Genomic DNA, 21,929 nt, shown 5'->3' on the forward strand with positions numbered 1-21,929 from the left:
AAGACGTCGTTTTTAAAAATATTTTTATTGATCAATAACAAAAATGAGGTTCAGAGTATTTGCTTATTACACAAGCAATTGATCTCACTATGAGATTGTCACATCAATAATAAATATTATAAAAAAAATAAACTGACTATGTTCAGTCTTTGCGGAATAATATAACTAAAACTATGAATTTCATCGTAATAAATAAACTCGCAAAAGATAAATAACCCGTAAACTTAACGACTTAAGTTTTATGCGGCGATAATATGAAGATTTAGAGAGCTGCTATGATAAAAAAATATATGATCCTAATTCTTCAATCGGAGACACAGCAGGGTTTTTACCAAAATAGAAACTTTGTTTGGCATCAATTTTACTATAACTATAAACATAATCAATTATATTAACTCTTCGATTGCCGAAATCGGATGCATGGGTTTGGGCGAAAATTGACAGATTCAACATCATCACTAAAAAAAATAATCTAATACATTTTTAATGGTATTTAAAGTTTTTTCTTATGGGGAAAATAAGAGGTTGATTAATTAACTTTCTGAAATGAGACTCCATTTGATTCTATTTATATTTTGTCCCAAATCGGATATATTTGGGACACGTCTAATGGCCAATATGCTTAGGCCAACCCAAGCGCGAGTTTTCCGCTCAATTTTATATTGTTGACAATCGTAGAGTTTGGAGGTGAAAATGAGTAATTGTTTAACATGGATTAAGGTCTTGACGTATACCCCAGTTAAACTGGCCGAGTGAAGAAGTGAACAAACATAATCTTACATAAAAAAAGAACATGTTCTAGAAGGCTTTTGAAAAAGTTGTCAAATTTTTAAGCTACTATTTTTTAATAAAATACAAAGATAACCTAAAAAATAATTCAAACTTAATTAATTTTACTATATACACAACCAAAACGTTAAGAGCACCAACTAGATGATAGATAACAACAAAAAAATCATGTGATAATTGACATGGATAACACGATTAAAAATATTATTTTTCGTAATTTTACTAATAAAAATATTTATTCTCAACGTATACATATTTAATTTGTAAAAATAATCTTCTAAGATCCATAGCCCAAAAAAGTTTATTAAATCTTATGTTTCTTCATTTTCTTTTATTAATTATAATAAAGCAGATTCTATAATTTTCTTAAATTTGTTTTAAAAATAAGGAATTTTTGAATTAAACAATAAATGCTACAAAGCTGCTTTACCGAAGCGATAACAAGATTGAGTACATTTATCTCTATAACCCAAAATTGAGTGATTGAGATATATCTGCTTAGTTTTAACCCAGTGTTTCTCATGTTTTAAATAATATTTATTTTCTTTCAAAATAAATGTTAACGAGAAAATTGAGGTTAAAACTAAGTTAACAATTAAATAATTTATCTAATATAAAAATAATACTATCCTCTATACACATATGCATTTTTTTAAATATATCTACTGGAATCATCCCTAAATAAAAAGACACAATTCCGATTAAAAAATCACAAATCGCCAACTATGTATCCCTTGCGCAGGAATGTTTAAAACAAAGCATCGTAACTCATATATCAATTTTCTCTCTATATAAGTATTTAACAATCGATTATATTTTCATTCCAGTGTCCAGCTGAAGAGTTTGTTTCATAAGCTCGTAAGTCGAGAACGAAACGGCGACCATCGGTATAGCCCTGAGATAATTAATGCTCATCCCGCGGTACAAACCTCTCACGACTCCGTCTTCTTGGTATATCAACCGGAGGGTTTGAAACATTCCCATACTGTAATACGATAAGACACATGAATAAAAAACATGAAATAAAAATTTAATAATGAATCAGATGTTATGCATGTTGATTAGAAAGAGCCAACATAATTATGTATCAATCCACAATTCTTTCTTTCTTCATTCTTGTTCGAGTTATCGATATTATGATAATGTGAAAATGTCACCGTGCAAAAAATGTTAATGCCGATGATGTTTTAATATTTTTTTTTAATTTTACAAACCTTCTATAAAATTGGAACAAGTTGACAGGTCATTGATCATACATGTAAAAAGAAAAAGATAGAATGAAGAATTGCCGTAAACCGTCACCGTTATTAGTTGATTAGACGTTCAAAGCGTACCATAGCCAATTCAATATATTTGTAATAAATTTTGTGCTTTTTATATAATATACATATGTACAATAAAACTCCTTCAATTCGATTTAGATAAATAAAAACTAATGTGATTAAAAATAAATTAACTTAAACAAATAATAATATAATAATTTTAGTTCAAGGATTATTATTATAAATAATCTAGTGGTGAGTCTGATGCAATAAGATTTTTTCTCATGCAAGATTTCTTTGTGACAGGTTATTGTCTTATTAATGTTTTGTTTGATAATTGCTATTCAATCTTCAATATAATAGATTTTTTCATAGAACCATTAGTCCAGCTTCTTAAATAGTGTTTTGCAACAAGCGTCTTTTTCGCGTAAAAAGCCAGGAAAAGTTTTTTCCTCGCTTCTATGCCTAACAGTGAATTAAAATTAATCATTGAGCTACTAGTGTTACCATAACTTAAAATTTCGAATTGAAGAAGTCATTTTATAATAAAAATATTATTTTAAATTGAAATAATTTTACCCAAATTTCTCAGTGTGAGGGCTCATTAAGGCTAACTGCATTCTTCGCCTCGTAACATCCAATGGATACGAGACCGATTGAGCTACTGCTCCGGCGAGTCCTCCGCATAGCAACTTTGCCGGAATAGATAAAACTAAACCACCTATAAAAACAGTCATTAGACGATAATAAATTAAACATAGTTTAATGAATACAATGAAAATTTACCTGTATTTCTATCTAATTTATCACACGAATAATTGGGCGAGTACTTCATACAGAAGTATTTCAACATTTCGAAACAGTAAAACGATAGTCCAGCGTACGGAACCATTCCGACTAAAGTAGGGACGAATCCACGGTACAAAGCTCTCGTTCCACCTTCCTAAAATAATACGATATCTAATAATTTATAATAAATAAATTATATAATGGACATTTATTATACAATAATTTGTATGCCATAAATATATGACCAGATTAATATATAAAATTATAATCTGATTTCAGCTGTATTGTTAGTTTTATCTTCGATTTTATTTTAAGCATTTTGATAAAATATTAAAAAAATGCATTTTGAGTTTTATACTATCAATCATATTTATAACTAAAACTTACTCCACCCCTAGCAATATGCGTTATTTCCCTAATTTTACAAATTTTGAATGACCTGATTATTATTGTATAGTTTTTCATAATCAATCATAAATATGTAATTAAAAATAAATAAAAAGTATTGAGAAACGAGGATTTTAATAAAGCTAACAAAAATAAAACAATCACTAAATTTTTAATTTGTATCAGAATTAGTAATTATTATGATTATGATTTAAATTAAATTTTATTTTATGCCTATTTTACGTACAGTTTTAAATATAGTAGCTGCTGCATGTACTATTCCTGTGTATCGTGTATCTCCGGCTACTTGAAAAGCGAGACGAGCTCTTATCGTGTCCAAAGGATATGTTAAAGCCACTGCTGTGACGCCTGCTCCTGCTCCGGCGATGAACTTGTCCGTGTGCCTCGGTAAACCAAGTTTTGACAAGTACTGAAATCAAAAATAAAGTTTATTAACTCAAATTGCATTTAATAGAATACTGGGCAGTTAGAGACCGTTAAATATCCACAAGAAAATCCATGTATAACTAAATAGAATGAATTGAAAAACAATTAGTAATAAGAATAAAGATATTTAGCATTAGCCGCATGTTTATATTTTGTTCTTTATTGCTACAAAAATATTATTATAAATGGTATAATTCGAAAAACCTGCTTTTACTTTGTATTAATATATTATAATGGTATTTAAAAAGAAAATGATTAAATCCTTGGAATCCGTTCTATATAAACATGCTTATTGTTAGATTAGATAATATTTATTTACAATACTTACACCTGGAATAACTGAACTGAGCGCACTTCACAAGTTTGATTATTTTATCACAGTTGATAGAATGATAAGAGTTAAAGATTTAAATGACGATTGCAAGAAAGTTCACTATGGAAATTCGACTGCAATTTATTTTAGAACTATTATCCACATGAAGAGTTAATGGAAAAATATTAGACGCATCCGTTTTAAATTGATCTTCATGTCATAAACAGAAGTAATGCGGCAGGGACTGATATTTAATTGTATGATGTATTCGATTTGATTTCACTGTGAAGAAATATTTTTGCCATAAGATTTATGTTTTAAAAAATTAATGAAAAATAATTATCATTGCATTTCGATAGATTGTTAAAGAATAAAATATAGTTGTTATTTGTTTGATCAAGGTCGTTAAAAAAATATGTTAGTAACTAGTTTTACAAATTATTCAGTCTGTTCTAAGAATATATTACTGGCCGCGCAATCTTACATATTTTATTTTTCTTTAAAAAATTTCGTCCCAATGAACAATAAACGCGGGAAAAAACGAAATTCCGGACCGCTGCACGCCAGCGAGATAAGGAATGACTCATCAAAACACGAATACGGTTCCCAAAATCTCGCCTGGATGAGCTGTGCAACCAAAACACTATAATATATATTTTAATGGTTATACTTCAAAAGCTTAAACTGCATATCATTTAGCACTACACTTACAAAGAGATATATAAATTCTATTGACGTACGATTTTTTTATCATTAAATAAAAAAAATAATATAAAGCTAATAACAGATTTAAATTCAGTGCATAGATTTAAATATAAATCATGTATGATGATTTATAAATTGATTTCGCTGGAATAAATGTAGTTCCAGCGAAATATTTATAAAAGCAATAATAGATATATATACATATGTTACAGTGAAATTATATTTTCACTAGTATAAATATAATTTTTGAACTGATTCACTGAAATTATATTCGAATACATTCTTACCATTAGATATATATTTATACTAGCGAAAATATAATTCATCTGATCAAATTTGCCGGTTGTGAAACGTCTATTTGATTGCCAAACACAAACCTAATCTAATGAAAATGAAAACAACTGTAACTTTCATTAAGTCACATAGGGTTTGATTAATTCGTTCAGGTTAGGTTTGGGTTCGAACAGCAAATGGACGTTTCGCAATTGTTACAGTGATATATAATTTCATTAACTAGGTCAGTTAAAATGTATGAAGCAACTCATTTTTCGTTTTTATCCACTATGAGGGGTCATCCTATAATATTTTTATGAAACAAGATTCGCTGATGGCGTACAGGATTTAAAATGGCGTTTACAACAATCAATAACATAGCTTTTTTTTAGAAATTTCACGCCTCTTAAATGTCAGTTTAGAACAGCATGGAATTTCACTAACACCCGTCAGATTTATTATTTTTTTACTAAATCTACAGGTGAAAATGTATTTTTTGTAGATTTGTATTAAAAAAACACTTTTTCTAATTAAGAAATTATAATTATAATCTACTCTATTTTTCTCAAGTGCACAAAAATTAATACACGCAGAATTCACGTGACTGTTGAGAAAACTTGTAACAAATTATATACAGTATTATTTAAAAAATACATGTAGAGCAAAATAAGGGTTATAATTAATAAAACATTGATATATAATGAAAATAAAAATAGTGAAAGAGGCGATAAAATTATAATTTCGACAACCGTCCTGTGTACTTACACATACCGGTACACACCCCTCATGGCGACCGACCAATTACAGGGTAAAAACTTATAAATATGCTCTAAAACTCAGCTATAATTGAAATAAATATTTCATAAAACTATACAATAGTTAAATGGATTTTTAAATATTTTGTCTAAGTAAAGTACAGCTGAATTTTGTTTTGCTGCAATTTTGTATATATAATAAATCAATTGGCAAACAAATGCTGCAAAATTGTTATACAATATAACGAATAGGGACATTGTGGGTTTCCCTTTGCAACTTATGTAATTATTTCGTTGGCGATTATAAATGCATATTACGTAAATATGCGAGTAATTTTACAGAGCGAGATGAACATTAGCGACGAAATTTAATATTCATAATATGAAAGTCGTCTCAAAACAGGTCTTTAGCAATTCAATATGAGCATCTGCACATCTGAACCGTTCTCCGATGTGGATTTTCTATTATGTTTTAAAATCTCTCTCTGCTCTGTTTACTGTCGCAATTCTCTCGCATCGACATCCTTCAAACCCGGACGCGAAAGAGACAATGTTGAGATTTATTTTTCGAAACACTAGACAATCGGCGAAGTTTGTGAAATCCTTTAGCCATGTACTACAATGCGCAGACGAAGAGTGGAAGGTTGCATAACGTGGGAAAACGCGAATGTGCTCATCTTTCCGCTAAAGTATTTGCATTGTGACAACGATCGACTAAAAATGCCGTCGGCCAATCTACATGGGCAATGGCGAAAGAAAGTGGCCGCGAGGCGCGACGGCATATTTGCATCAAAGTGAAAATGAAGAGGCTATGGCGTGATAAAATGCTGGTAAGCTCATACACGTTTTTTAAGTTAGCTGACCATATGTGGCGTTGAGAATTTTGGGGTGTTTGAAACTAAGGGAGAAATGAACGCATAGGTCTAGTCATCGTCACCGCCGAAGTGGTACGTTTGAACATACTCCCCCTTTAATATTCGTACAATTTTAGACAGATTTTCATTTATAATAGCTAGGCATGCTGATTTCTCGAGAAATTTTGATGAATGAAAAAATGTATGTATTGCAAATAACCCATTAAAAACAAATGCTTTCAAAAGTAGAATCAAACATCCTCTTCTTTTTTTGTTAAAAACATTTCGGCCGTGGAAAAATTCCTCTCGTTTTGTGTTGATGTTGGTTTAATCTATAACAAGGCTTCAAAATAGGCACTGTAAATTGTCTGTTCTCTTGCCCGTCGATTCAAATATTTTGAATTCTTTCTCCATTAGTATGTAAGATGTTGGTTTTCTAACACTACTCTCTGTACGGCTGAAGGAATTTTTTTTCTCTAATTCTTGCGTCAATGATAAATTTTAAATTTATTCAATGTATTCTAATCTTTTAATGAAGTAGCGAAGGTCCTTAGAATTCGTCGAGCCATTAAATAATTTGCATTTTACATATTTCTGCTTTTAAAGAATAACTAAAGAAATTATTATTTTTTTAACCAGTGACAGATTCTGGATTTTGAAAATATTTAATTAATGACATTAATGTCTGGTTTCTTCGATTATATAATTGCCTGTGGAAATTTCAGCTTAGTTCAGAATTGATATTTTTCAATTGTTTTAACAAAAACTTTAAGGTCCATTCAGCTGTCAATAATAATCGTGATACAATTGTCAATAACAGCTGTTGCTATTTTACAAAAACAATACAAAAAAAAACTTTTTGGGTTATCGAAAAAGAAAAATAACCCTAAATCGTTTCGCATTCTGCCGATTCCCTTGCGTTATTTAAAATTTTCGGACCGGGTTATTAGATCACCAAAGCAAAGATAAATCCGCCGGCCGGTTAGAGTAAAAGAAAATCGCAAGGTAAATTATATTTTCGCTAGTAGAAATATATATCTACTAGTGAAAATGCACTTAAACTTTACTAGTGAAAATATAACTTCAGCGAAAAATACACATTCACTGTAACATTCATACATCGGATGTAAATGCATATATTAATATTTCCGATATGATTTCACTGAAATGACAAATTTAAAAATATATTTTCGGAAGAGATTCTAAACTGTTCTTTTAGATTTTCTTGTATTTTACATATCAGATTTTTCTAGGGAGGGGGGGTCGTTTTTTTGATATTTCGATTTCATTAAATGACATACATTATTTTGGGCAAATTTAAGAGGGTAAAATGCTCACACTTGCCCCCCATCCGAATAGCGTCCCTGAATGTTAGGTTAAAATGATTTAATTGTACTTATCAGCCTTTAATTATATCCATTATCTTACTACACACAGATTTTTATTTAAAACTAACTTCTCCTCACGTTACAATGGAGATTTCAAAAATAGTTTTTTGAAATCCATTATAACCTTTTTGTTCGTTTTCATTTTATTTCCAAGTCAAAGAACAAGAACGATTTTTTCCCCACATATTTACTGTCACTATAATTTAGGGTTGTTACACGACCGAAAACGAAACAAGACCTAGAATATAAATTTTCAAAGTGAAAAAATATTTGATCAATTGATATATTGAGCTATTCAAAAGCAAAATCGATCCATTATAATTTTTACATAAAACACTGTGTATGCGGGTCGTGATAGTCGTGATTACTTGCTGAGCGAGCAGCCAATTAATCACTCATTAAAAATAACTGATAGTTCAAAAATTTCGAAACAAAAACAAATTATTAATCTATGCAATTTAGTATAATAATATCTCTGTTTTAAATAATAAATATAAAAAAAATTACGTCCACGTCTCCCGCTTTTAAAAATCGATAAGCATCGTCAAATGAATATTCTTGTCTCTCGTATAAAAAAGAACCTGTTTATTAGTCTTTATATTTAATTTGAAGCAGACAGTCAGTCACAAAAATACACTTAAGTGATAAAAAATAAAATATTAACTCACCAAATCGATGTTAATAAGAAACAACACAAATGTGTTAAAAATACCTTATGTATGATGCTTCAAATCACAAACAAAGCATAAATTCGTAAACCATATCTAAGAAAATAAAAAAATACAATTTAGCTGCATGATGTCACTTGTACTAGAATGTAAAAGGGTAAATTTAATTTAAATTCTGCTTTAATGTTTTCTGGAATCTTTCCTCAAGTGAAAATGGTTTTAATCGCAATGGATCATCGTGCTAATATCTTTTTGGTTTAATTATGTGCTATCAAGAAATTGTGCTCAATTGTGGTTTATATATGGAAATATATAAATTATAATTCAATTGATAAATACCTACATTATTAATAAGCGTGAATTACAATTGCGACGAAATTTTAAGGAAAACTGTCCGTAAATCTTATGACGCACATATTTTTTCATCGTGTATATTTTTGAATTCAATTATGTGTTTTTTTCGCTTTAATTAAGAAAATCTCTTTAATTCTGCAATTTTTACGGGCAACGACTATTTGGCAAAGCTTAAAGCAGAAAAAATATTATTAATGACTTTACATTTCTCTAGATGGGATATTATTTTTTTCTGATAAAAATCGTATTTCATTTTCGAACAGTGTCAATTTTTGTTGGAATTTTCTTTAAGGATGTAACGAATTATCCGACATTGACAAATATTTTTAATCAAAATATTGAAAGTGTAAATAAAATTTAAAACTATATTACCGAAACTAAGTTCACTGTTTGTGAATACATTTCTTCAAATTGTTAATGAAAAACGTTAGGCCATGCAGCGATTTTTTTCAATTATCTTCAATATTAAAAATTCAGTTTTTTTAGTTGGTTTGGCATTTAAGAACAATCATTTAATAATATTACTGCATTAAGAAATTAGGAAGTCGTTAGCCATAAAGCAGAAAAGCTGTTTGCAGAAGCAACAAAAACTGTTGTACTGTGAGATCTGGCGTCATGAAATTCGTAGTTTTTGAATTTACATAATAATACATATATATTTTTATAATCATTCTCATATTAGACGACACTCCTCTTCGAGCGCATAATAATGAATTCACGATCATGTTGTGTTTATTGTAAAACAATGCGTTATCGTCGTGTTGATCAATCGTACGATACTACGTCACATAAGAAAAATCTGGAAGCAGTCCAAAAGTCAGCAAACAAACATATTCATTCATACTTTTATAGGAAATGTTGACGTCATAATTGATTGTATTAATTGTGTATTGAAATATATACGCTAAAAATGCAATTACATAATTTCAACCAAATATACCGTATAGTCAATCTCCACCCCCCTAATTAACGCCCCTGTATTTTTAGTTTGTTTATCTAAGATGATCATCCAAAAATGAGTATTGTCATTAAAATCTCTTAATCGCGCGCGTCATTGTGTACAATTATATTGTTCAGTGGTTACAAACGGTTAAAAAAAAATTACCACGCTTATTAATGTTTAGGTAACGTCTAGTAGAGATTTCTAATTCTTTGATGTTTTCACACAACACTTGAATACATCGGGGGTTTAAAGACGTTATTTGGATTTAAATATTCAGTCGCGGTTTGAGGAGCTTGAAATCTATGAATTGCAAAGCGCTGCTGGACATAAAATCAAGAAGAGAAGACCTAAGAATAAATGAGTCTATTTACGGTCATTTGAATGAATTAGAACATCTTTGTCAAGCATTACAATCCCATAGCATCTATCAACCGTACGCATCATAAGATTCCCTATCGAGCTCGACGGTTTACCGTTACATTCTAGTTAGAATCCACTACTATTTGCCTCTCAGCCATACACCGTGTGGGTGTTACTCTGAAAAAAATATTCACTTTTTTATTTTAATTATATAATAATGCTCTTTTCTTATAATAAATACAAATATTTTATTGCTTTTGGAAACAACAATAGTAGGAACACATTTAATAATGACTATAATAATTATATTTATTTAAAAAAACTTTGAAATTCTGCGCAAAATTGAAAAAATCAGATACATAAGTAGCAAAATTATGGAATGAAGTTAGTGGTATTGTAGGTTAATCAAATTTATTCATTTAACAATCCAGAACTGACGCCGATCTCCTAGAAATAAAAGTAGGAGGGGTGTCGCACGCAACGAAGAAAGAGATAAAGCATGCAATTTCGTGTAACGGTACTTCGTCCAGACGACATGGGAATCTTATGAAGCCAACCGTACGCTTCAATAAGTACAAGTATATTGTTCAATGGTGACAAACGGTTATAATTTTTAACCGCACTGATTAATGTTTATGTTTAGGTCTGGCGGTGATTTATAATTATTGGATAATAATAAATGAGTCTATTTACGGTACTTTTGCGTGAAGGAATTAGCACATCTTTGTCTAGCATTATGCCTGCCGAAGTCGGCCAAGACCTACGACTTCGAGTAAGCGACCACACTGTCGCAAATTTCATATGCCGTCCGGACGGCGGCTTCTGTCACGTATAGCGCGCGATCGAAAAATGTGCTAAATAATCGCAATTTTTAAATTGTCATATTATAAAAATTACGCTACTGATAATTATAAAAGTTTCTGTGGGCACTCACCAATACAATATCAGTGAAAACTTTTCGGTCGTAAATATTCAATTTACGCAAAATCTTTGTTGGCTTTTGCAAAATGCCATAAGGCATAAAAATGATACTTCAGAATACGAACACCACATCTGTGACTATCCTAGAATTTGTTGCCATCAATTCTAAATAAGAATTCGTTATGGTGTGACATTTATATAAACCGATCTAGAAAAATACATCACGATATTCGATACGATTTTTTTTAACAAAATCAGGTACCACTAATTATTTTTTAATTATTTAATTTTATACGAAAAAAAATATAATAACGATATCTGTTAGAAAATTATACTATCAAAAATATAATTAATCCCTTTTGGTGCCCTAAAATATTCAAAGATGTCAGTAAGAGTCTGTTGAAGTTCCCGATAAGCATGTGGTATTATAACTTGACCACGATGCGGCGCACGACATGCGTGTTGACCATAGGACGCCTATGCGCATACTGAAATTGAACCGAGTTACTCGTTCTATCTCAGTTTGCGAAACACTATATCATTATCTCTCTTACTGTCGTCACTTAACACGCGAGAGAGCGCAATGGGAAGTATCTCACCGCTCGCGCTCGAAAGAGCAGCTCCGAATTCGGTCCCTTTGACTCGGAAAAAATGCCGACAATGTTCGGAAGCGCTCGAAGCTGGCCAAGTCAACTGAATTACCCCCACTTTACCTCCCGTTCTCGGTAACCTCGGCCAACTTCCAGAGAGTGTAGTGCCATATAATACTTCAATCGCGCGCTTCAATGAGTACAATTATATTGTTCAGTGGTGACAAACGGTTATAAAATTTTTTACAAAATTTCGTTTGTTCCATAATGTAATTAAGTATCAAAAATACTTACTTTTTTATATAGTTCGAAAGAGGTAAACTGCGTGGCTGCATACGGAAAGATCCTGACCATTTGAGCGCCGTTTCCTCTGTACAACGCCAGGAAAGATTCGTGTTTGACGATGTATGCCAAACCGGTGGGAACTTTCAGCGATTTGTATTTCGGTTGATGTGCTTGAAGTAAAATTTTCAGTCTGTCTAATGGGGCCACTGTTGTTTTGGAACACATGCCAGCCACTCCTGCGAAGACAAAAAAATATCACGTCATTATGTGTCAAAAAAGCATGACATTGAATCGTAACGAAATAACTCAACCAGTCCAGACGTATATATTTAAATTAATTTTGATACTTAATCTCCATGTTTACAAACGAATGATAAAAAGTACATTATTTTTTGACACAATAACTCACGTAATTCATATAATATATTTTATAATCTAACATTATAAATCCGTTATCAAGTTTCAAAATGATTCAAAATAACGAAATTTTTAATTAAATTCTTATTAAATAAATATATTATCGGTATGTTTTTTTTTATCATCAGCATTGCAAGCGTAACGTACACAAACAGAGGTAACGCAGCACAGTCGCAAGCCCTGTTTTATTTAAATGTAGTATTTTTATATTTTAACTTAAACAATACCAACGCGACCATCGTTCAAAATAATTTCGCAATTACCTCGTTACGTAAGACTTTTTAAAAATATCTTAGTGCGTTTCATACAATCGTTTTTTTGGAAACGAACCAAGCATTTTATTTTCACTCAGCGACGTACAGTTAATAAAACACGAGAGCCGCATTTTTAGCACGTGCGAAAGGGGGTCATCGACACAGATACTAAAATGTCAAAAAACGCACAAATGCATCTCTGGCAGCTTGCCAATGCAACGTAAATAAATATCTTAATCATACGCACAGCTGAAATCTCTTCTAAATTTAGCCAATTAGTCGGTGTTCGGTTCGGATTCGCACACCACATCCGCGATTAAAAAAGAATTCTCTCTTATGGTTAAATTTCACATTTAAGAGTGAAAGAGAAATGCGTGTTTAATGTGCTGTGTGATTTATAAACATCTGGCTTGCGAATGGATAAAACAAAAGTTTTGCTCTCATTAATGCGATAATTGAGATGTTATTCGTATTGTAAATATTGATGTTTAGGAATATTTTCATCATCAACACCTGTTTTACACATTAACTTTAACGTTTTAAATTGCAACATTAGTCATTGTTGTTGCTTCATAATAGTAAGAGCGTAAAAGTTGTCACTGCCATTATGACCGAAATTGAGTTAAATATGTGGTAATATATGTATATAAAAAAACTTGACCATTAGTTCGTATCTTTGTTACAGAACAGAAATTGGTAACAGTTTTTATAAAGTCAAGGTTAAGTAGCTAACTTGCAAAACAAGACAAGAGGTGCAAAACAAGCAAAAAAACTGTATTAATTAAAATATAAAAGTATTCAAGTTTAATAAAAAAATCTTGATTCCTTAAAACCAAACTTGGCTAGTTAGCCACTTTTGCATTTGAACGACTCGTTTTTCATCTACTTCGATTAGCAAGAAGAGTCCGATGACTAGCTTAATGGAAAAAAGTGAAATCACCAACCAACGTAATCATCTCGAAGGGAAATCGATTTTACAATATGCTTCCATCGTCACGTTCGATATTATTCAATTTCATTAATGAGACTAATATATTTTTTATTCTATTACACACATCAAAGTGTCGTCCGACCGCAAGATTCAGATATATTTTTTAATGTACGAAAACAGATTATACTATTTTTAGAAATAAAATTAGTAATAGAAAAACAGATGTACTATGGGGAATTTTTTGATAAAAAAAATGCTACAAAAAATGTACTTTATTACAGTAGGAATAAACTTTATTGTTTTTTTTAAAACAAAAAACGATTTTGATTTCTTAATATCTATATTTTTCTGTTATCAAATTGTAGTCCTTTAATAATACGTTAATTATTGTAACAGTATAAATTAGATAATTTAATCTTTGTGGCAAAAAAAATTACATGTATTCATTGCAAAGCGATTACTCAATGAATTTACAGAGCTTACATCGTCGGCATTGTACAACGCACGTGCTGATCGCTTATTTCTGCAGATTAGAAGCACTTTAAAATTTGACTTGAACAAGGACAGTCAATATAAAATAATGCACAGCTTCATGGACTTCTAATCTGTTTAAATTATGACGGTTATGCAAATTAATGTTATATTACATAGTTAAAAGACAATAGCAAATATTATATTATTAGAGTAGGATGGGCAAATGCCTTCCCTAATTCTAAAATAATGTAATATAGCTCGATACACGGCGTAACAATCTCAGCCCTTTTCAGAAACTTCTACTTGTCAAAACTTGACACTTCTACCACTTTTTAAGTATTGCCCGAATAGACCCGTAACAAAACTGAAGCAATAATATACACTCATATTCTGTAATTAACGCATTTAAAAAAAACATTTTTAAGAACTCCACGCGTTTAGCGCAGCTATGTACAGACGCATGAGTTAGTGGTTTAATTCTACTTCTTGTACTTGACCTACGTATGGAACCTCTCCTACTGTCCATGCAGTGTGTCCTGAGTTACTTTTTGGAGTGCACGTTGGAGATTTTGCACGTTTACTTTATAAGTTAATGAAACGCTTAAAACCACATGTGAATACGCTCGTTACCGAGCGTTTCCACTGCTTTTGACGTGAATTTTTGACTTCTGAGAAGTGATAATTGTTTTTGCGCACACCTATTGACCAAAATTTTGTTTGAATATACTTTAATCAATACTCTCATATCAGAAGTTTGTAGTAATATTGGTAAGAAAGTGAAAACAAACTATGGAACAATATGCAAGATGTGATGTCTGTCTGTACTTCTTAGTTTGTATTTTGGACTTGACCTAATAAAAGTTCTAAAACGGTAATTAGTTTTAGAACTTTAGAAAGGTTAGGTTTGGGTTTGACAGCAAATTTTAGAAAAACATATAATTCCACTATTTAACATTTAAAATGCGCAATATATAAAATAATTGTTCCACAAAACGAATTGTTTGTGCATTACCTTTGGACAGTGAACACCTGAAAAATAACTTTGCAACAAATCAATTTTCGAAGAAAAAATATGAAGATTTAGCTTACATAAATGCACAAACAATGCGTTTTAAAGAACAATGTATTTATTTAAATGCACATATCTCTCAAGTCAATGTGGCGCCGGCGCACATTGCGAAGAGATGCATAATAAATAAAATGTTGAACATTGAAAATGTTTCAGTGTTGTCAACAGACAAACATATATCTGTATAAAACGATTTTAACTTCCACGCGCCCATGCTATATCGCTTTGTCAGAGATAGGTATGTATATTAGACGGTGAGTATATTCCTTTTTTCTCGCACGGATTCGCTCGTATGTGTGTGAGCGAGATGCACATGTGCGTGTGACAGAGCGAGAGCTAGGACAAGATGCCTCACGCTCTGTCGCACGCATCAGACGGCGTTTCAAGCGTGCGTCAGTATTTGTTTGTCTGTCTGTATATTTACGTGGAATATTTAATATTTTTACTTCGTTAAATAATATTATAAATAAAGAATATATATTAATATATATATATATATATATTATATATATATATATATATATATATATATATATATATATATATATATATATATATATATATATATATATATATGTGGTTGAATGCGTTTTCGCGGAGAAATATTTGGTTAATATTTCTAGGAGTCGGTGGTTGTTCAGATCTGAACAACCACATGCTGGGCTTTGCCCACACCGGATGTTCATATTCTCAATTTTCCCCTGAGGATGGCCGGGCGAATCTGGCCGAAACGTAGGGACCATGATTCCACACGGAATCAAAAAAGTACGCGGAGTAATCCGACTCCTAGAAATATTAACCATATATATATATATATATATATATATATTTACATTTTTTTAGACGCCATGGAGCCTAAGAAGGAAATGTATTTGTGTGCGTGCATAAACAATGACAAAAAGGCATAGCATGGTCTCGTTCTACGCTCGGTTAAAAATAGTTCGGTCTTTCAACAGTTAATAAAATTATTAAATGAAAATCAGTTTATAATTTATAAATTTAAAATAAGCGGGATTACGAGCGCTAAGCGCGAATTGCAAATTACGAGTGCGAACCGACATCTAGTTTATTTATTTTCAAAATACATAAGCACAATAGCAACTTAAAAAAAATCACAATAACAAATATAAAAATAACTTAAATTTCTGTCATTCACACTGAGGGATGTACCAGTATTTGTTCTCGAGATACGTTTGTCAAATGTATGTTTATGAAATATTAAATAATAAAGGCAATCATGACGCATTAGGGAAATCAGAGAAGTTACAATGGTCAGGTCTATAATGAATAAATCAATTACGTATGTTAGCTTTCATTTAATGTAATTTATTGCAAAATACGGAAAAACCCATTTCCGAAGCGGAAAAAATAATAAACGATAAGAACATCTAATGAGAAGATAGAACTGAAAATATATATATGTATGTATATATAATTCTTTAGAAATAAACTGACTTTGCAAAAAATACTGCTACATGTTTGAGATTAAAGGTCACTACTTTGTAAAATAAATCATTAAATAAAACAGATTACCCATTAAAATAAAAATATTTAAAAACATAAATTAGGGAAAAAACTGTGTAGTATAAATTAAATATAATGTAAGATTTGCTAGATTTATTTTTGTGAGATTTTTTTAGCGGATGAAACAAAACAGTAGAAGCAACTAATAATTATAAAAAAAATGTTTCATTACTAAAATTAAATCATTGACGATTATAGAATTCATCTTCGACCTTTGGCAATGGCTGCTATAATGAAACAACAAGGGCGAACTCATTAACCCTCAATCACTGAGTTCGCTCTTAATATTCTAAAACTTTAGTTTAATCTATATCCATCCGGAATTGTGCAGTTGCAATGAGAGATTATTTATTATTTTATAAATACCACAGATTTTACAATGGAATCGATTTTTTTATTATGTATTATTAGAGATGTTATTATTAATAAATTATTATGAAATAAAAAATGCATTTATTTGAGTTCGCCCTTGATATTTTAAGCATGCTATATACCCGAGAAGGGATCTTAGATTGCGATTGAATTTTCTCACGCTAAATTAACAGCCATATTTTTCCGTTTGGTGGATAGTTTGTGCTTCACAGCTAAGAACTATCAAGGCATTTTGTCATGCTCGACATTTTTAATTTTAAAAATGATTCTACACAGTAGACTCCCCAATAACACGGTAAATTGGGGACATGCTATTTCGGTGCGTATAGTTGGGGGACTAGAAAATACTCATACATTTTTTGCAATACGTACTTACGAATCAGACGCGTGTGATAAGATAACCTCCATTTAACTTGCTCATGCATTAAGTAATGGGCACCCAAATTTACCGTGTTATTGGGGGGTCCAATGTCATTTGCATTACATTTTGCAATAATAATGTAGTGAAGTTAAGCAAATGTTGGAGAATGCTTTTTGTGATAATGCAATTAATGGTTTTGGGTAAAAACGACGCGAATCTTCTTTCTGTTCGCGAAGATAAAAAATATTGAAAGAACTACGTTTTGCGAATATATAAGAGATAAAAGAAACATCGTCGTTATTTTTTAATCACGCCTTAGATGTATGTGTGTGGTATGTGAGCTATTGTGATGCACTGGGGAAACCTGTCAAGTTTTTATTTTTTCTATATATAAATTAACCATGTCTTGAAAAAAATATGTTTTTAATTAGCGCCCAATGCTCAATGACCGACTCTAGCATTCGCGTCAATAAAAGCGATTCGCTGGCCGTGAAAGAAAAGAAAGCTAATCGTCCGAGGAATTTCACCCGAGGCGCTGCGTCCGGAATGCTACGAGCGCAAGTGGAAAAGAAAGCGCTGACCGAAGAGCTGACGCATTGTTTTTCCTTCGTCCGCAGAGAATGTAATCTGACGCAACATGACCTACATCTTCCTCAACCTAGGCCTCTAATACCTAAAATCAAGTTACATCAATCGTTTATTATTTTCCCTCAGGGCCGCATACAAAAAAACAGTCCAGAAATATTTCTTAACATTTTATTTTGGGATTGTTTATTCGACCATGGACCTCAAATCACTTGAGGAGCATGGGAACGAATTTATTTGTTCTAATTTGATAGGATACACGCACCTTTTTATGGGGCCGCTAATTAGCATTATTCACAAAGTTCATCAGTGACAACGAATGGCCTTCATTATTTTTTAAATAAAAAGAGAAGAGAAAAATTGGCCGGAAGAGTTGTGCTATTTTATTAATATAAAAAAGATTAGTTTAATGAAAAATATTTTATTAAATAAATCGCGTCTTTTTCTAATGAAATTCTCACAATAACTCGCGAATGTACAACTATCAGAAAATGTGTGCTGAAATAGCAAAAGCTCACGTAGTGTGAGCTCTGGCGTCATTAAATATGCAGAACTCGCAATGTGATTTATATCATGAGCTTTAAAATATACTGTTAAAATCCAAATATATTCAAGCCCCTGATAGTAAACTAGTAGTATACAACTAAATAATTATGAGTGTTATTATTTTGAGACTATAACATTCGTTTAATTAAAATTGTTTTACATCAATTAAATCAGTTTTATTTTCTTTAACCTTTTTTTTGTGATGTACACTGAGTGTACATGTAATTTTATTACGTAAATATGTCGAATAAAAATGAAACTTAGTTTTCAATTAGCAAAACCTATAGTGGAGTAAAATTCCAGCAAATACAGCAAGATAAATTTGAAATGTTTTTTTATGTTGTTGAAATATGTGCTTATTGTCAGTTTTTAGTTAACATAAGTACAAAAAAATGAGAATTTAAAATCCTTTATCCAAAAAAAAAACTGAAAAAATATAATTTATCTGACAGGTGCTAGTAAAATTTTATGGTTTGAACATTTACATATTTATCATTATTTATTTATGTATATATGTTACAGTGAATGTGTATTTTTCAGTAAAGTCCAAAAATAGCACCAGTAGATATGTATTTCTACTAGCGAAAATATAATTTAACTGATAGGTTCTAGTTAAATTATATGCTGCTCTAAAATATCTATGAAACTTAATTTGACAGTTGCAAAATTTGCGATTTAATACTAGAAATAAAGATAATTTAAAAATAGTTAGGTATAAGATAAGGAGTACGGCCAGGGGAATATTGTACGGAGGTGTGAATTTGTATTTTAATATTCCTATAGGACAAACACCTTCGTGCATTAAGAAATAAATTTAAATATTAGTATTTTTTTATATTCTGTTTAATATATTTTGATTATATTTGTTCTAACCGATTTTACTACGGACTTCTGATATGAGAGTATTGATTAAAGTATATTCAAACCGAATTTTGATCAATAGGAGGTCGCAAAAACACTTCTCAGAAGTCAAAAATTTACGTCAAAAGCAATAAAATCGTGTTCCGAGCGTTCCCACTGCGATTGCGACGGCACGATTTTATTACATTTGACGTGGATTTTCGACTTCTGAGAAGTGATAATTGTTTTTTGCGTTCTCTTATTGGTCAAAATTCGGTTTATATGTAATTTATTCGATTATTAGTTTTATTATTGTTATATAAAGTCTTAATATGAACACTAGGTAACCGAGCGTTTCCACTGCTACGGCAACGGAACGATTTTATTGATTTTAACGTGGATTCTAAACAGGGACGCCCCTTTAATTTAGCTAGAAAAATGCATGACATATAATGAAATACTATGAATATAAATGAAATGGGATTGTCTGTTGATCTGCAGCTCTTTTTTGTTCGAGTTCGTGTTTGTTAAAATTTGAGAACTCGGGTGGAAGTTATTGCTGTGTTGGTCTCAAACGATAGTTGTTGAATTTGGGCGCTGTGTATCCGATTTTATACACATGCCACTCTAATTGAGGTATAATGTCCACACACTTTTCACTGTCACGACCAATTACGACGAATAATTAAATTAGCTTGTTAGCTTATTGAACTTTTATGATTGTTTCGTTGGAGTTTAAACAGGTTTCAATTTGAGATTTGAAACGGCTGTTAAATATTTTAAATTTTCGAAACCGGTTGTATTTGGATCTCAAAGTGCTGTAATTTATTATACGATAATAACACTTGCATATAGTATTGAATTACTATTGTGATGCTTTTAGTTTATTCCGACTATTGTCACGTACGGTCTGCACTGGCTGCCATTAAAATTATAAATGGGTTTATGGCGCTCGTAATGCGTAAGAGGTTTTTTCTTACGGTTAGTGCGTCAATTTCAATAAAATCTTTCAAAAATGCTTTTATTTGGATCTGCCGAAGTTTAGTGGTCACAGTGAACCTCACAATTTTATTTAAAAAAATAATTCACAATTATTAAATGCTTATATGTAATCATCGTCAGATAAAAGATCGTGAAACCTGAAATTATTTTGCAGCTGGAAGAATAGCTTGACTTAATAATTGCATCGCTAATAAAATTTAAAAATAAGAATATAATAAAACATTTCGATCAACACGAAAATTGTAAATATATTACAAATTATCCATTGTATAAACATAAGTCAGATTTAAAATAAATCGATAAAACAAAAATAATAATTTAAATATGAACTTTGAACATGATCATTTTTACCAACAAAGCGATGAAAATTACTTTTGGCCATAACGAGTTTTTTTTAAATGTACATTGTACCCGTGAAAAGTAAATATTATACAGAGTTGCACAAACAGAAGAAAAAATCAAATAAACGAGCAATGTTTACCTCCTGCCAGCAGCGACTTCATAATGAACTCTGAATCGCTTTTTCGTGCCATGCTTAGTGACATCTCTGCGTATCGAAGAGTTTCGACCGACTGCTCCGCTTATCAAAATTATAGCGATAACGCAGCACGTTTAGATTATAACAGAACACTATCGAGTCATGGCTGATTCGATTTAAGCACCGTCGGAATCCGCAAACCGAAATGGGACGATCAGGTGCCGAAAAGCACCTGCAAACAACAATGCGACTTTCACTCCGCTCGGAACAATCTCGACGACGAGCGTTCCGATCGCCGCACTGACGCACACTGACATGCGGCGATTTCCGCGTTCGTAGTCAATCCTCAACCCTCACACGACCGATCACCGATCGCAACGCACGGCACCCCGAAACATTTTGACGTTTGGTGTAAACGCAACTTTTGGTCCTAAAACGACCAAAAACGGACATGATTCATCACATGATTATATAAATATAATATATTTAATATTAAAAATGTATTATTTAAATCGCAATTAGGGGGAGAAAATAAATAGTTTTATAGTATTGGTAACGGTAATGGCATTTCATACCATACGTTTTTGGCACTCTCGAAAAGCTCAAATATTTTTTCCTCTTGCGTTAGATATAAATAGAACGTAAACACCGCTAACATTGCACGTGCCATTTTAAAAATTAAATTAGATATGCCATTAATTTTTACGGAACAATTTTATTTCATGTCTATAGTCAATTCAGAAATCGCAGTAATTAGCTCTTTCATTAATATTTATTAGCAAGAAAGACATTCTGCATTACACCCATATAATTTACATCACATGTCAAGACACGTAAGTACGATCGATCAGGTCGTCATCCTTTTTGTAACAATTTTATAAATATTTAAATTATCAATATAATTTATGTGTTTTAGTAATCAGAATCTATGTAAAAATTATATTTTATTTATGAAAACAAAAGACATATTAATGAATATAATATGACTAGATG

At 31.1% G+C, this 21,929-nt stretch overlaps 2 protein-coding genes and 2 long non-coding RNA genes across 4 annotated transcripts in view; 1 reads left to right on the forward strand and 3 right to left on the reverse strand.

Annotated features, from left to right (window-relative positions):
• LOC148226975 (uncharacterized) overlaps positions 1–21,929 on the reverse strand; it is a 135,318-nt gene that overhangs the window by 6,074 nt on the left and 107,315 nt on the right. The window lies entirely within an intron of this gene.
• LOC148226976 (mitochondrial coenzyme A transporter SLC25A16-like) lies at positions 10–21,373 on the reverse strand. Its single transcript, XM_088201202.1, has 6 exons — positions 20,940–21,373; positions 12,093–12,319; positions 3,475–3,657; positions 2,838–2,994; positions 2,631–2,772; positions 10–1,774 (listed from the first exon to the last, which is right to left on the reverse strand). The coding sequence occupies exons 1-6, from the start codon at positions 21,001–21,003 to the stop codon at positions 1,600–1,602; spliced, it is 948 nt and encodes a 315-aa protein (XP_088057328.1). The 5' UTR covers positions 21,004–21,373; the 3' UTR covers positions 10–1,599.
• On the reverse strand, positions 9,237–11,338 carry LOC148226977 (uncharacterized). The gene is made up of 2 exons (XR_015811883.1): positions 10,911–11,338; positions 9,237–10,379 (listed from the first exon to the last, which is right to left on the reverse strand). It is a non-coding gene; the product is annotated as an uncharacterized LOC148226977 (long non-coding RNA).
• LOC148226978 (uncharacterized) overlaps positions 15,867–21,929 on the forward strand; it is an 86,667-nt gene continuing 80,604 nt past the window's right edge. The window contains exon 1 of the mRNA XM_088201191.1: positions 15,867–15,993. The gene's annotated coding sequence lies outside the window, so the exon portion shown is untranslated. The remainder of the gene's footprint in view (positions 15,994–21,929) is intronic.

Source organism: Plectrocnemia conspersa, unplaced genomic scaffold, assembly GCF_051122295.1.
Source record: "Plectrocnemia conspersa isolate PC_06_02 unplaced genomic scaffold, ASM5112229v1 ptg000013l, whole genome shotgun sequence".
Taxonomy (NCBI): Eukaryota; Metazoa; Arthropoda; class Insecta; order Trichoptera; family Polycentropodidae; genus Plectrocnemia; species Plectrocnemia conspersa.

What these genes read in the sequence shown, in the direction of transcription:
- LOC148226976 (XM_088201202.1), bottom strand. Translation starts at nt 21,003, where the DNA reads ATGTCACTAAGCATGGCACGAAAAAGCGATTCAGAGTTCATTATGAAG. An exon ending in GAAGTCGCTGCTGGCAGGAG is followed by an intron (nt 12,320 to 20,939) that starts GTAAACATTGCT and finishes TTGTCTTCGCAG; the next exon opens with GAGTGGCTGGCATGTGTTCC. An exon ending in CCTCACACTGAGAAATTTGG is followed by an intron (nt 1,775 to 2,630) that starts GTAAAATTATTT and finishes ATCGTATTACAG; the next exon opens with TATGGGAATGTTTCAAACCC.